Source organism: Dendrobates tinctorius, unplaced genomic scaffold, assembly GCF_039654945.1.
Source record: "Dendrobates tinctorius isolate UK_male_01 unplaced genomic scaffold, ASM3965494v1 ptg000060l, whole genome shotgun sequence".
Lineage (NCBI taxonomy): Eukaryota > Metazoa > Chordata > Amphibia > Anura > Dendrobatidae > Dendrobates > Dendrobates tinctorius.
Window position 1 is genome coordinate 40,137,429 of NW_027361728.1, and position 17,279 is coordinate 40,154,707.

The 17,279-nt window shown below is 40.3% G+C and overlaps 1 protein-coding gene across 1 annotated transcript in view; it reads right to left on the reverse strand.

The window, feature by feature from the left end:
* Nucleotides 1-13,476, reverse strand: part of SAMD7 (sterile alpha motif domain containing 7) — a 79,810-nt gene extending 66,334 nt beyond the window's left edge. Inside the window, 3 exon segments of the mRNA XM_073578905.1 lie at nucleotides 1,564-1,654; nucleotide 12,502; nucleotides 13,194-13,476. Coding sequence (XP_073435006.1) covers nucleotides 1,564-1,654; nucleotide 12,502; nucleotides 13,194-13,414 — 313 coding nt within the window. The 5' untranslated portion in view covers nucleotides 13,415-13,476.
* Nucleotides 13,477-17,279: the final 3,803 nt, after the last annotated feature.

The following is a 17,279-nucleotide window of genomic DNA, read 5'->3' on the forward strand; positions in this document are numbered from 1 at the left end:
ACTTGCGTTTGTTTGCGCTGCGTTTTTGCGCATGCGGTTTTTCCTATACTTTACATGGGTGCGCGTTGGCATGCGTTTGTACACGTTTGTATGCGCATGCGTTTTTTTGTAATGTGCGCCCGGGTGCACAAAATGCATCCTGTTGCATCTTTTGTGCGTCCGACCTGTCTCAAAAAAGTGTATGCGCATGCAATGCGCACAAAATTCACCCAAAAACACATCAAAGTCTATGGTCATGCGCACGTCAGTGCAAAAAAACTCGTGCTTTTTTTGCAAAGACCATGCGCCAAAAACAAGAAAACGCATAAAAAACGCATGATGCATTTTTTATGCGCGTTTGCACTGCGCACGCAGCGCAAAAAACGCAAGTGTGAAAGTAGCCTAAGCGGCGCGCTCACGCTGTCTTTTGACAGCGTGACAACCACGGCTCTCTGACTGGAGGGGATGATTTCCCCACCGATCAGAAATGGTGTTTGCCGTGCTGCCATGCACATGACAGCACAGCAAACACTGGATGTTCGGGCCCCCCATTCAAGTGAATGGAGTCCGGGTTCGGGTCCGGGTACTGTTCTGGCACCCGAAGCTGAACTTTTGTAATATTTCGGCCGAACCCGAACATCCAGGTGTCCACCCATCTCTAATCTCTGTATAAGTAAGAAGAATCTTTCTCAAAATATATAAGTGTACAAAAAAGCAGGAATGGAGGATTTCAGATGCGCTGCTGATTCCAAGATCCGAAAACAAGATGGTTAATTGAAGGTTAATTGTCAACGTGTTTCAAAGTCAGTAATGACTCCAACTATATGTAGTTTTCCTGAGGAAGGAGTTATTATTATTATTTATTTATATAGCGACATTACTTGTTACTAAGTTGTTACTGAATTTGAAACGCGTTGACAATCAACCGCTTTCAATTAACTATCTTCGGATCTTGGAATCAGCAGTGTATCTGAAATCCTCTGTTCCTGCTTTTTTACATATGAATTGATTACTGTGGATTTTGCAGCAGCTGACATTTACGCTACATAGTGAATGTGTCTCATACAACCTCTTAAAGAGGCTGTCCACTACTTTTACATTGATGCCCTATCCTTGAGATAGGGCATCAATGTCTGATCGGCCAGCGTCCGGCACTCAGCACCACCGCCGATAGCGATTATTGGTGCCAGCGGTGACTGCCAGCCAAAAGTACTTGTGGGGCTTAGCCGTGTACTTCTAGTAGCCACCACAGAGTCTTACACATCTGCTTAATATTAAATTCAATTGGAGGCGAATGTGCAGTAACAAGCTCTGGCCACTACAAGTAGGTGGCCAAGGTCCGCAAGTGAGTACCTCCAGCTGGCGGCCTCTGGCACTGATAACAGCTGATTGGCGGGGTGCCGGGTGTCATACCCCGGTCGATCAGACATTGATGCCCTATCCCAAGGATAGGCCATCAATGTAAAAGTAGTGTAAACCTCTTTAAGGTGAGCATATAACCCCTATCTTTCTATCTCTCATTCTTCGGTAAGACTATCTTGCGCTTTGCACATTTCTTTCAAAGTATAGACGTGTATTCTTTACCTGCTGTGGGAATGCAGCCTGCGAGCTGATAGAGATGTTTTCCATCCAAATTAGCCTGGTCACTGATCATTGACATTTTTAACACATATATCTATGGGAAAGAAATAAATGGCACCATTACTTGTATTGAAAGGACACAGGGGACCAACTACTGCAGGATTTATCTAGGACTTTAATTGCGATGGCTTATCCTTAGGATGGGTCATCAATATCAAATGGCTGGAGATACGGTCCTCTGCACACTCATCTATCAGCTGGTTGCAGCTCCCGTGGTGGGCTGCTGTACAGGGTGTACAGAGCTGGAGCAGCGCAGCTGTGTACCATGTGTAGCAGCCAGTCTCAGGTGCTGAAGCCCAGATCACATTGAAGTAAATGTGATGTGTTTTTTATCTAAGGATTTTAAAGAAGAGGCGTAACTGTAGTGAGAGGAGGGGTTGCAGTTGCACTTGGCCTGTAACCTAGGGTGTCCCAAATGGTCCCATGTGCCATACGAGAAAACCATGCCTACAACCCATGATTGTTGAGGGCCTTGTTGGAGATTTTGCAATGGGACCCACAAGCTTCTTGTTATGACACTCAAAACTTATCTTTTATTTCACTAGATCTATGCTAAATATATTTAAAATAATATTTAGAATCAATGAGGCCAAACTAAAATCTTTAGGTGCTTTAATCTAAGGCCACTTCTATGTGATAAAATTGGCCCAAATATTCATATGCTCATATATTTAGCATTTTTTTAATTCCTGTTCCACAATCATGTATGAAGAGTTGCCTTTACGTTTTTGTATGCTAGTAATTTTTTTCCTGAGTTGACTCAGTCTCACATGGTTTAATACTCTCTTGTTGTGAATTCCATTGCTGGGATTTCTGAGCCGAAGGGAACCTGGGATTACTGGCTGGGAGCATATAATTGAGCTGGCTGCTCTTGAAGGTTGCTGGTGATTTTCCTCCTTGTGCATTTGGAGTTCTTTTATCCCCTGCCTGATCTGCATGGTTCAGTTAAGTGATTCTTTTGCTAATCCTTTGCATCTAATCTGGTTGTGCCTTTTTTTTGCTTTCTGCTTTGTTGCTAGGGTTTCAGAGTGCTCCCTGCTGGGGGCAGCGCTGGGCCCTGCTTCATATGCTACAGCTTGTTCAGTCCCCTGTTATGTTAGTATCTTTTTGCTTTGCTTCCAGGTTCTACCAGAGTGCTGATCTAGCGGGGGTGAGGTCGAGTGGCCTCAGGTTTTTTGTATATCAGAAGTGTTGGACTTTTTTAGGGTTTTGTGCGTGATTGCAGACAGTATCTTTTCTGTCCTGTCCTGTCTAGACAGCTTGGGCCCCACTGTTTGCTCAGTCTATTCTCTGCCTGTGTTTGTGTCTCATCTTGTCTCACCGACAATATATGTTTGGGGGCTGTTTATTTCTTTGGGAATCTGCTCCGGGGCAGTTTAGATTTCACCTTTCTGTCTTTAGGCTTAGTTAGTTCTCCAGCTGTGATGAAGCGTCTAGGGCACCGTAGGAACACTCCACGGCTACTGCTAGTTGTGTTGGTAGGATCAGGGGTCTGCAATCCGCTTAGTTACCAACCTCTCTGGTCTTCTGGTGGCTTAGCCTGTTCCTGCCATCCTCCTCTGTGACCCATTCATAACACTCTCTGCTCTCTGTCCATGTAATTTTATTAAATACTTTGCCAAATGCAAATTATAGTCTAAATAATTAGAATCATTTACTCTCAGAATTAAAAGTATTAGATAAATCACTCCATGATATCTGCTACTATATGTGGTGGTGGCAGCACTATAGTGTTCTGTGGGATGTCGGAGCTAGACACAGGTCTTCCACAAGAAAACGGACAAAATCTATATCTGGTTTATGGACCTTTAGTAAGTAGTAGAGAATATTTCATATATTCTATGGCCAAAGGAACATCACATTTATCTGCACACTGAAACCCATCTACATCATTCATCTGTTGGTAAACTCTGCCGCGTTAACTATCATAAGTGCATTAAGAATCACCACAATATTGTTCCGCTAGATCAGTGTTTCCCAAACTCCCGGCCCCCAAAACGTCATGATTTCAGGATTTCCTTAGTATTGTACAGGAGATGGCATTATTATTGAGGCATCAGAAAGTGCCATAGTTTCTCTCACCATTACAATACTAGGGAAATCCTGAAAACATGAAGTGTCGGGGGCCATGAGGACTGGAGTTTGGGTAGATCAAAAGCTGAAAAGGCTGTGATTTCCTTTACTAAAAAAGAGAAATATGTCAAATATGTCTCTGGAGCAAATTTAGCACACAATAAAGTAAGTCTCCATGGTGACAGAAAAACCTTTCACATGTATTTATTGATTTATTTTACTCATTTATATACAGTAGCATCATTAATTCCACAGTGCTGTACAGACATTATTGGCACTGTCCCCAATGGGGCTCACAATCTAGATTCTCTATCACTATATGTCTTTGAAGTATAGGAGGAAACCCAGAGGTAACCCACACAAACACGGGAACAACTTACAAACTCCTTGCAGATGTTGGCCGGTTCAATCTCCTAGGACTGCGAGGCCCTATTTTATCATGACATGTTTGCTGTCGTCCTACGTCTCTTTAAATGCTCTGCTTTTCTCAGAGAATGAAAAAAAAAGTTTCTATTCAAAGTTTGAATGTAAAAAGTTCTGCCAAACAGCTGAGAGTTTATTACCGATCAGCAGGTGTTTCAATGCCCGTTTACACAGGCAGACACCGAGACGCAAGATCGTGATTCCCCCGAGATCGTGGGAACCTTATGGGATGATATGGCAGCCAGGGACTGTGGAAAGGGGAGGTTAGACAACAAAAATAGACTCCTCTAACGCCATTCATATGAGCAACCTGCTGTTGGTGTGAGGGGGTCCCGATGCAAATTTTGTCCCGGTGACCCATAAAACTCTACTTGTGCCAGTACAGGTTACCACCCATTGAAAATAGAGATAAAATATTAAAAGTTTCAGAATTGCAGTCTTTTCTGTGGTGAGCTTCGCTGTGACCCTATTTTATATAGTTCTGTGATCAGTGAAATGCAGAACTATGCTGCCATCTACTGGTGACTGCAGTATTTACAATGCTCACTTATAGCCAGGTTTTATTTTAATATTTTAATGGAGACGGTTACTTTAGTAATAAAAATTGTGAGTCTTCAGCAGTGGATAACAAGGTGATAACAAATAGCACTTTTCCAGAATACTCAGGTCTCTTTAGCAGACATGCTGTTATACAATATCAGTGTCATATGATATCTGAAGCATTACATATGTAAATCGGGAAGGCTGCAATTTGTCATCATCACCTGTTCATTTAGTCAGTGAAAAGTATGAGACACTGAGGACTCTCAATTATTATTTCTATCTACTACCCTTTAACCCCTTCATGACCTATGACATATAGATACATCATGGGTCGTACCCCTGTATTTGATGCAGGCTCCGGCGCTGAGCCCGCATCTTTCCAGGAACATAACCACTGATTTGAATCTGCAGGAGACCTCTATGCTTGTCATTGCAGATCTCCTATGAACACCGACCGACATGATGATTTCTGCTACGCATAGCTCCTGCTACTATATGTGTAGCACAAAAAAAACAAAAACCCCAAAACTGAAAATGGCAATGTCCTCAAGGTGTTAATGTTAAAAGGAACCTGTCAGCAAATTTTCCCATATAAAGTACCACCAGCATCTGTAAGCCCTCTATTACAGCATGCTATATTTACAGATGGCGTGATCCGGTCTGATGGGCATCTCTGGTCTTGATCCAGCTCCTCCTCTCTTCTTATGATCTCCTTCCTTACTTCGTGTGGATGATGCGTCCTAAGGCATCCACAGTGTCATTGTGCTTTTGTGCAAATGTACATCTCTCTGTCCTGCCGAGGACGCAGCAAAATATTGTACTGCGCATGCGCTGGTGCCCTTTGGCCTTTCCTTTATTTCTTCCCAGCAGCGGGGCTCTCAGTGCCAGCACGACATGGTGTCAGAACGCAATAAACCTGCAGATTACCCCATATTTTAAATGACAAGTGTCCTTTAAAAGGTTCCAGGTACATTAAAAGTATGGCAGAAAGGCAAAAATTGATGCATTTTGGACATAGCACTGTCATTAGTCGTGGTATGAGCACGTTAGGCCGGGGTCAGACTTGCGAGAAACTCGCACGAGTCTCGCATCTCAATACCCGGCACTGCCGCCGGCACTCGGGACTGGAGTGTGCGGCTGCATGTCTTTCTATGCAGCCGCACACTCCGGTCCCGAGTGCCGGAGGCAGTGCCGGGTATTGAGATGCGAGACTCGTGCGAGTTTCTCGCAAGTCTGACTCCGGCCTTAGAAACATGATTTAACGATAAAAAAAGACACACCCGATAAATGAGTTGATAAAGTAAAATGACGTGCTGCTGTGTCTTACTATGACCTTATCTTGTGCCAGTGATGGTTGTAAAGCCAAACTACCCAGTACTGCTGTATAATGTCCTCCATGCTACTACTGCTGCAAACGTATTACTTATAGATGGGAGAGCAGGAATCCCTCATGTATCTGTGTACTGTGCATGAAAACCATCTTGTCTCCAACTACTAGGTCAGAGACAACTAAAAATTAGAGATGAAAAACTCTAGGATACAAGTCATAAACTGGCCAGAATGAATACTATTCCTATTTAGAGCTCTGCTTTTTTAAATGACCCCTATATAGCTGTATTATAAAGTGTATCATCACAGAAATCTTATGCCTACTTACTCCATCATATTCCACAGAGCTTTACAGACATTATAATCACTGTCCCCATTGATGCTCACAATCTATATTCCTTATCAGTATGTCTTCAGAGTGTGGGAGAAAACCAAGCAAATACGGGGAGAAGATACAAACTCCTTGCAGATGTTGTCCAAGGTTGGATTCAAACCCAGGATCCCATCGCTCCAAGGCCACAGTGCTAACCACTGAGGCCCCGTGCTGGCCTTATACACAGGCTTATGGAAAGGAACCGTCCGAGATGAATTCTGCTATACTGCCCCAAGGTTTCTGTGTAATTCTCTGTCTATCAAATTTCCTCCCTCAGCCCTTCATAAGTTAATGCGTACCTTATTACCATCTTTGAATATAATGTGATGTCACTCGGTGACATCGTGACATCTTGCACCATCTGCTCAGCATTAGTCTGGGAACACCTGAGTCTTTTCTTATCCCCTCTTACAAATCCGGCGTTGTTTAGTATTTGGCAGGGATGAGAAGAATAAGCTCGTCTTTCAGAGTTTTAGCCTCATTGAACTCTTACTGCCAGAAGCCAGAGATCTCACGCTGAGTCAAAATCTGATCTTATTCCTTAACAGAAAGTGACAAGGTGCAGACACAAACAGCACACATCAAATATTCTGTGTGTCACTTCAGACTGTGCCAAAACATTGCAAGATAGAATGTTAAACATTAGTGCCATCAAAATGCAGGTTTAACCCCTTAGCGACTGGGCTAATTTTCACCTTAATGACCAGGCCAATTGTTTAAAATCTGACCAGTGTCAGTTTATGTAGTAATAACTCTGGAACGCATTAGTGGATCCCAGTGATTCCGAGAATGTTTTTTCGTGACATATTGTACTTCATGTTAGTGATAAATTTTGGTTGATATCATTTGCGTATATTTATAAAAATATCCAAAATTGAAAACTTTGCAATTTTCAAACTTTACATTTTTATGTCCTTAAATCAGATAGTTACACCACATAAAATAGATAATAAATAACATTCCCCACATGTGCACTTTACATCTGCATAATTTTTTAAACTTTTCTTTTTTGCTAGGAAGTTAGAGGGGTTAAAAATTAATCAGCAATTTCTCATTTTTCCAACAAAATTTACAAAACCATTTTTTTAGGGACACATCACATTTGAAGTGACTTTGGGGGCCTATATGACATAAAGAGCCCAAAAGTGATGCCATTCTAAAAACTGCACCTCCAACTCTAAAGGTCCTCAAAACCACATGCAAGAAGTTTATTAACCCTTCAGGTGCTTCACAGGAATTAATGAACTGTGAAAGGAAAAAATGAACATTTTTACTTTTTTTTCACAAAAATTTAAATTTAGCCCCAATTTTTTTACTTTCACAAAGGTAACAGGAGAAAATGAGCCTTAAGATTTATTGGTCAATTTCCCTTGAGTACATAAATACCCCATATGTGGAAAAAACTACTGTTTGAGTGCACGGCAGGGCTCAGAAAGGAAGGACCACCTTTTGATATTTGGAATTTGAGAACAGACGCCATGTCCTGTTCGGAGAGCCCCTGATGTGCCTAAACACTGCAAACACCACACAAGTGAGTCCATATTGGAATCTAGACCCCTCATGGAATGTATTTATATTTGCGATGAGCACCTTGAACCCCCAGGTACTTCACAGAAGTTTATAACGTAGAGTTGTGAAAATAAAATATCACATTTTCCCACAAAAATGCCAAAGTTTTGCATTTTCTTATGGGTAACAGGAGAAAAAGGACCATACAATTTGTTGTGCAATTTCTCCTGAGTACGTTGTGGGGAAAACCTACTGTTCGGGTGCACTGCTGGGCTTAGAAAGGAAGGAGCGCTATTTGACTTATTGAACTCAAAATTTGCTGATGATGTGCCTAAACAGTGGAAACACAGTACAAGTGATGCCATTTTGGATACTAGATCCCTTAATTAATGTATCTAGATGTGTTGTATTGAGCACCTTGATCCCACAGGTACTTCACATAAGTTTATAACATTGAACTGTGAAAATTAAACAATATTGGCTTTGTCCCAAATTTTTCATTTTTACAAGGGTATTGGAGCAAAATTTTCCATACAATTTGTTGTGCAATTTCAACCTCATTTTACAAACTACACCTCTCAAATAATTCATTTAGGGGTGCATGTTGACACCACATGTGCCTCACAGAAATGTATTCCATTGGGCGGTGAAGAATGAATAATTACATTTTTACTATTAAAATCTTGTTTTAGCCCCAAATTTTTAATTATAAGGACTAATGAGAAAAATATACAGCTCAGTTTGTTGTCCAATTTCTCCTGATTGCGCCAATACTCTGCATGCAATTGGGAACTACTTTTGAGGCACAGTGCAAAACTCAGAAGGGAAGGAACACCATATTATAGTGCTGATTTTACTGTTATGCCTTGCGGGTGCCATGACCCACAGGGAGAGTGGACTTTGAAGGGCTTATATATTGGAAATTTTCAGGTTGCAGCCAGGCCCATTAATATCGGGCTTGTAAACTGGAGTGTCTGTCCTCATGGGTTGCACTTATATAGTGCTGGGTAGCCCGCTTAATCTAACAGTATGGGCATCACTAATATGATGTAAGCCAGATATTGTGTACTACCTGTATGTGTCCAGCGCCCTATACAAGCATTTTTGTGTGCAATTTTAGTACTAAGCACTTTCCCACTCCATGAATTTGCAGGTTGTGAGTGGTTGTCTCATCAGTATTTTGCACCTGTGTTACCTCCATCTACTATTTACTGCATGGGTTTGCTGCATCCTGATAATGCATTAGCTCTGAGACCGGGTCCGGTAAATACTGCTGCCCCCTTTTTTGCTGTGTCAATTTATATATTGGAAACCCCCCAAAAGTGATGACATTTTAAAAACATCACCCCTCAAATCCTTTAAAACTTTTATTGGGAATTTTTTTAACCCTTCACTACAGAGGAATTATTGAAAGTGGAATTATTATTTTTCTTTACATTTTACCTCTAACATCTTTTTTAGCCCCAAATTTCTCACTTTTGCAAAAAGTAACACCAAACAGTGGACCCCACAGTTAGTTACCCAATTCCTTATAAGTGCGGCGATACCCCACATGTAGTCAAAAAGTGGGGCAACTGCTGGTGGCAACTGCTAATTTGCAGCACAGCAGCAACTTTTCAATAAAGCTTTGACCCATCACTAACTTATGTTTTGGTGTGACGGGTAACATTCATTCTAAGCCAAATATTAAGTTGAGGGTGCCAACAATTTTGTCCAAGCCATTTTTAGGGTTTTGTGTGACATTTTGAGCAATTTGCCTTTTTTGTGTTGTTTCAATACACACAAAGGAAATAACGTGTGTAATTGCAATAATTTTCTTGGAGTAATACTTCATTTTCTGGAAAAATTTCAACTGTGTCAACACTTTTGGCCGTGATTGTATATAGATAGATATCTGCTTGTGTGTTTCTTTTTTTATCCTTCCTCAAAATGTATAAAAAATTTGCCAATTGCCAATATTAACATTTTCCTATTACACTGTGTTCTGACTCTGTCAGCAGTGATTGCACAGTGTCACTGTGTATTGTACACCTCCACACCCAAGTGGAAAAACCTTATATATTTCTATGACAAATAACATGGGAACTGCATAATGAAAAGTTATAAGAAAAGAATTTCTACATTGTGGGGAATACAAGTGTTAGATAAAAGATAGACGTCTTTAGTACAGCACCTTTGGTTGTTAAGAGCTGCTGAAAATATAATCCATAACAAGACACCAGGTTCTGACTGCTTTCCTGAGGAATCTTAGCTTATTTCTCCTAGACAATGGCCAGTAAAATCCTGGGATTTGAAGTGGTGCAACCGCTGCAGCAGGCAACTGTAAAGGCCACTACAAAATCCTCCTATACTTTTTCTGAAACCATGTCTTGGCGGACTTTGAGTTATGCTTGGGATCATTGTCCTGAATGTCTGAGCGTCATCTGCCTCACACAAGACATAATGTTTTCTTTCAGGAATTTCTCATACTTGATTGAATCCATTTTGTTCTCCACACGCTGCATCTTTCCAGTGGAGAGGAAGTAAATCAGCTCCAGAGCATTACCGAGCCACCGCTATGCTTCACTGTAGACAAGATGTTCTTTCAAACGTATGCTTTATTCTTCTTCCTCCAGACGTGCTGCTGAAAAGTTCCAGTTTTGTTCCATCGCTCCACAGAAAAACTCTTTTGGCTTTTTTTATATAGTTTGAGACAACTTTCCTTGTGTTCTTGGGCCAGTAAAGGTGTAAGTCTTAGAATTTGAGTGTAGATACTATCAGCGTTTAGTATACTCCTTATTATGCAAACTGAAACCTCAGTGCCCGCTCCCACCAAATCTTGCTGCTGGTCTTTTGCAGTCACTTGAGGGTTTTTGACTACCTGTCTCCTCAGGAACCTGGTGGCAGCCGGAGATACTTTCCTCTTTATGCCATGACCAGGTAGTGTAGCCAGTATACTAGTAACTTTAAACTTGCAAACTATACTTGTAAGTGTTTCTCTAGGAACATTCATACCTTTTCTATATGTTTGTATTATTTTCCTTGCTTGTGCATGGCAATGATTCTCCTAACCTTTTTGACTACTTTCTGGACTTAACCATATTTCTAACATGCAAATTTCCAAAGTCAATAAACCTCTAGCCAGTCCAGGTATTTGATGTTTTATTTCATGCACATCTGATGAATGCTTGCAATAGCACCTGATTTGCAAATGTGTTTTGTTATGAGGGATTCTATTCAGGGGTTGAATACTTCTGAGTCTGCAGTAATCATTAAAATTGGTATTTTGTGTTGAATTTGTTACATTAATTGTGCTCAGTTATTTAAATTGTCCTTGTTTGATTGGTTTATTGCAGACAGCAGAAAATTTATACATTTTGCTAAGAATAATTTGCAATGAGGATTGAATAGTTTTGATTGTAACAAGAGATAGATAGATAGATAGAGATAGAGATAAATAGAAAGAGATAAATTGAACCAATGTACAGCGACAGTTAAATGCAAAAAAGTGGCAAAAAGTAAGCAAAGAGTGGGTAAAGTTAGACAATAGTGCATACTATGCACCAATTTTACCATCCAGTATGAGTTAATATGGAAATTTGCTGCCTTCCCAGACTGTTTAGTCTAATTTTTTCTCATGTCTAAATATATTATGCAATATTATAATAAACTAACTTGGCCCATGCGAAATTTTCACATATTGGTGGTCGGGGGTGCAGGCAATTTCAGAAAAAGCAAGCTGGTCAAATGTAAATGTATTTCATGAGATGATGAACACAGACAGGTATTTATATATGTAGATTGGTAATACAATAAATAATGTTTTGATAAGCAGAGGCCAAAAAATGTTTTCTGGGTGAGATGCCACCTGCAGGTCATTGTGTCTTTCTGCAGGTTTATGAAAATGAATGTTTAAACTGTATTTAGTGATAAAATTGTGAATGTGTGGTTTGTTTGGCTGTTTTCTTGCTGAAGGGAGCAAGTTGGTGTATCATTTGTGTGTGTGGTGCGGAGAAATCACCAAAAAAAGCAGTGCATGTATACAAATGTGTTGGTATTGTGCTTTGAGGTACTGTGGTGCCACCTGCAGGTCATTTTTTCTTACTGCAGGTTTATGAAAATTAATGTTTAAACTGTATTTTTTGATCAAATCGTGGATGTGTGGTTTGTTTGGCTATTTTCTTGCTGAAGGGGGCAAGTTTACCTTTCAAATGGTGTATCATTTGTGTGTGTGGGTGCAGTATGAAGGGGGATACAAAGGAATCACCAAAAAACAGAGTTTAGAAATAATAGAATAGATAACACATTTTATTAGAACAAAATATTACATACCCATGCATAACATTATGATTTTGTAATCCCTAGCATGAAAAGGTAGTATAACCAAGCAGCAATTTTTTCTGTGAAATCTCCCGAAAGATCACCTTACTATAACGTATCCATGTTTCGCATGAATCATCATCCCATGTGTCCTATGAGATACTGGAAATGGAAAGCTGCATATTGATAATTAGCTCATAACATCCCAATGATTGAACTAAGCAGTTTATGGGATACATAATAGCAGCTCCAACTGCATTTTTTGTCAATAAAAATTTTGATAATCCCATTGGACAAAACACATCCCCTAAAATGATACACAAATACCCTACACTTGATAATGGTGTGTAACATAAGAAAAGTGACAATTGTAGACAATAGTACATTTATACAAGTAGCATTAATGATTGGATATGAAATTGTCGATTAAGAGTCGGCTAAACTCGAAACGCGTTAGTATCTTTTTATGCCCATGTTACTATTTTAATGAAGTCACAACAAAGTATTTTTGATCTTAATTAACTTTTATAGATTGCAAAATGTCTTCTCACAACTTTGAACAAAGCTGCTTTATACCGTACAAGCTTTATCCGTGCATAGTAGAGTGGATTGCCCAAGAACCAGGATGAACAACATACATATATTAGATGTGGTGATCTGTATCTACATACTAATCACTGATCTATGATCCCCATATATAATAATACAGCACAATAACATGCAGGACAGAAACACATACAGGTAAAAAAAAAACAACTTTAAATTGATGTTACATTTTTGCCAGGGTGTTAAATTTTAATACATATCTGTAACTCCTTAACTAGAGACAAGGTCATTTTCCATGAGCTCTACCAGCAGTTACACAAACTATCTTCTCCTGTTTTCCTACCTGTTCAACAGCTAATTTTAATTATGTATTTTTTTTTTATTTCTTATCTGAATATTTAGTTCTATCACCTTTGGTGAGGATGTGTGATAGTAATTCCACTGATAAGTAATTGAAATGATAAATTTGGGTTAAAACTTACATTTGCTGAGTCTTTCCTCTTGAGCAGAAGAAAAGTTACTGCAACTTCACCAGAATCCCCCTTCCAGGAGCCTGTGGTGTCTGTTAGTCCCATGACATGATGACAAGCAGATTAAATGGCTTGTCCTGTACGGATTACTAGACAGGGAGCAGCTTTGGGATGAAAGCATGGGAGTATTGTGTATTAGATTGTCACTACAGAGGGTCACTTTAGTCATCTACCATTTCATAACCATCACAAATGTCTGATCATTTATTATCGTGGATCACAACAATAGGACAAAAATCAGCAGACAACATCCATTACATAACAACAGATATCTGTGATGACAGAAGATAAAACTGGAAGTTTACTGATAATGAATAATGAAGATGATGAGAATCTTATGATGAAACAAACTGAAAAAGAGTTCTCTCCAAGCAGCATTAACATGCTATCAAAAATTTCTGTGTGCAATTTCTTTTAATAGAATTTCAATAATGATTGCATATTTCGTATCATTCCCCCCCACCTTTCTTTGATTAGCCCTTTGTTCTCCATCACTCCATCAGTATTTGCAGATGATACAAAACTATGTAAGGTAGTTAACACAAAGGAGGACAGTTTGCAACTACAGACAGATTTGAGTAAATTGGAGAATTGGGCTGAAAAATGGCAAATGAGGTTTAACACAGATTAGTGTAAGGGTATGCACATGGGAAGGAGAAACAGATGCTACAATTACTTACTAAATGGGAAACTGCTGGGGAAATTAGACATGGAAAAAGACTTAGTCATCTTAGTCAATAAGAAGCTAAATTGGAGTGCCCAGTGTCAGGCAGCTGCCACCAAAGCAAATAGGGTCATGGGATGCATTAGAAGAGGTCTGGGGACACGAGATGAAAACATAATTCTCCCTCTGTACAAATCACTCGTCAGACCACACTTGGAGTATTGTGTGCAATTTTGGACGCCGGTGCTCAAGAAAGACATTACTGAACTTGAAAGGGTTCAAAGGCGGGCTACTAAAATGATAAATGGAGTTGGTTCACTACAATACCCAGAAAGGTTATCAAAATTAGGTCTATTTACTCTAGAAAAGAGAAGACTTAGGGGAGACCTAATATATATGTACAAGTATATCAGAGGGCAATACAGAGATCTCTCCAATGAACTGTTTGTACGGACTGTGACAAGAACAAGGGGGCGTTCTCTTCGTTTGGAGGAAAGACAATTTCTGCACCAGCATAGAAGAGGGTTCTTCACGGTAAGAGCAGAGAGGCTCTGGAATTCTCTTCCTGAGGAAGTGGTGATGGCCAACTCACTGAATGAATTTAAGAAAGGAATGGATGCTTTTCTTGTGAGTAACAGTATAGAAGGTTACGAATAACATAATATTATAGGTAGATGGTTGACCCAGCTTAGGGGAAGGAATTTTTTTCCCTAAGGAGAAAATTGGCTTCTACTCTTTTGCCTTCCCCAGGATCAACAATGCAGAACAACTGCACTAAAAATAGGCTGAGCTGGATGGAAATAAGGTCTTCCTTCAGCCTTCAAAACTATGTTACCAGATGAACTTTAACACATCATGTATCTTCTTGGCACCATTATTTGAAATGTCAACCCTATATATGTGTCTGCATTATGTTGTTTGTATATGTTTTTCTGTCTTCAAGAAGTTTGTATAGTTTGAAACGCATAGACAAATATCAAACCGCAAATTCATTTATGTGTACCTGGATTCACCAATAAACCCAACAGCAGCGCAGAATTTTCACAAACCCCCACCATCTATGAGAAATACAGGCAGATACTTATCCATCATGCAATACCATTAGGTAGGTCTCTGATTGGCTCCAAGTTCATTCTGCAGGAGGACAGGACCCCAAACATACAGTCAATATAATTAAGATCTATCTTTAGTGTAAAGAAGATCAAGGATTCCTGTAAGTGATGATATGGGCCCCAAAAGCCCAGATCTATACATCATTGAGTCTGTCTGGGATTACATGAAGACACATGAGGATTTTCACAAGCCTATATCCACAGAAGATCTGTAGTTAGTTATTCAAGATGTTTGGAACAACCTCTCAGCTGAGTTTCTTTACAAAATGTGTGAGTGTACCTAGAAGAATTGATGCTTTGATGTTGCTTTGAAGGGAAAGGGCGACCATACAAAATATTAATTTGATTTATATTTTATTCATTCACTTTGCATTTTGTTCCTGAGAAAAAAATAAACTATTAACACTTCTATTTTCGAAAGCATTCTTGCATTGCAGCATTTTGTCCAGAGCTCCCAAAACGGTAAGTTTGATCAAAACTGAAATACAGTAAAACAAGATAACGACTGTATTATGAAAAACATTATAGCATCCATTTATCTTTACAGTCCTGTGAGCAGTGATTACATAGGAAGTATTTAGCTGTCCAAGTTTCTAATCATAACTGAAACTCTATCACTCAAACCCCCGATGATATACAGGACTTTCCAGCTAGCATGGGGCTAGTAGCTTCTTCTGGAGTTATACCTGGCACGCTCTTCACAGAATAAAAGCACAGTTGAGCAATCTGACTCCCTTTATATTGTCTTGTTTTTTTTTCTACATTCATACTTGAAATCTAGGGGATGGATGGGGAATTTACATGGGTCTTCTAATTTATTTCTGAATCAGGCTTGCTTTATTTAAAAGTATCAAAATGTGCTGTACTTCCACCCTGCCGCTGCAAAAATGAGTCTGCGCTGCCCGTTCTTTATTGACATGCTACAGTGGTAACAATTCAACTATGGCATGTGAACAGTGCAGCCAGAGGTAAATCTAGCTTACTACCCCTTCCTGGCTGTGACCTTACACTATTCCCACATGCTACCCCCCCCACACTACTCAGTCTTTATTCTGTGGCCACTCACCCTTTTCTCCCCCATACTGTCTCCTCGCACTATTCTCTTCAATAATCCTCTCACACATTTACATTCTCACTTTCCATACTGCTTCCTCACATATCCCCCAACTTCCTATATTGTGTGCGCACCCATCCCGTCACCCAAGATCCCCATACTGTGTGCGCATATATTTTGCCTTAGCTGCTCAAACTGTGTCTGCACCCATTCCCCCATACTGCTTCCTCATACATGCACCCCATCTCCCCCCTTGCTCCTAATATTGTCTTCAAATTTCTCCCACTCCCCATATTGTGTCTGCAATTGTCCCTTCCTTGCTCCCCAAACTTTTGTCCTCAAATCTTCCCCCCATTTTACTGAATCTCCCCCACCACACACAGTAAATCTCCCCCACACAGTAAATACACCCAAACACAGCAAATATCCCCATACACAGTAAATACACACAGAGTAAATCTCTCCCCACACAGTAAATACCCCTACACACAGTAAATCCTCCTCCCACACAGTGAATCTCCCCCAGCCCCATTACACGAACTCTCCCCACACAGTAAATACCCCCATACACAGAAAAATCTCCTCCTGCCCTGTTGCACTAAATGTCCACCACACCATAAATATCCCCACACACGGTAAATCTTCCCCAGCCTAGTTACGTTAAATCTCCCCACACACACACAGTAAATACCCCCATACTCACGCCGTTACAATCGATCTTTGGTGTCTTCAGTTCCACTGGAACACTTACCACCAATGTGTGCCTCTGCAGCTTCGGCAAGTGACGTCAGCAGCGTGATCACATGACATGAATACACTCCTGACGTTGCTGTCACCGGCAATCAGAGCTTCAATTTTACTCACATCTAAAAGACGGCTGTCAGTTTGATAGATGCCGGCTCAGAGAACGGCTGACTCCCAGTTCTGGAAAGCTGCAGCCGCTGGGTCAGACACTGCGGACCGCCGCATTAGGTGGCCTGACTGTGTCCCCCCTGCTGGCTCCCCCCAGATACGACTCTGAGTGCAGCCAAACACAGGGCTCCGTGGAATTGTGTCATTTACCTCGGCATGACCAGTGAACCCAGTAACTGACTGCAGTGTGTCACATACTTTAGAGGTAACATCTTCACTGCAGCGTTCCAACAAAGACATGAAGTAAGTAAAGTTAATTTTGTTATTTTTAGATAAGTATGAGTCCTAAAAA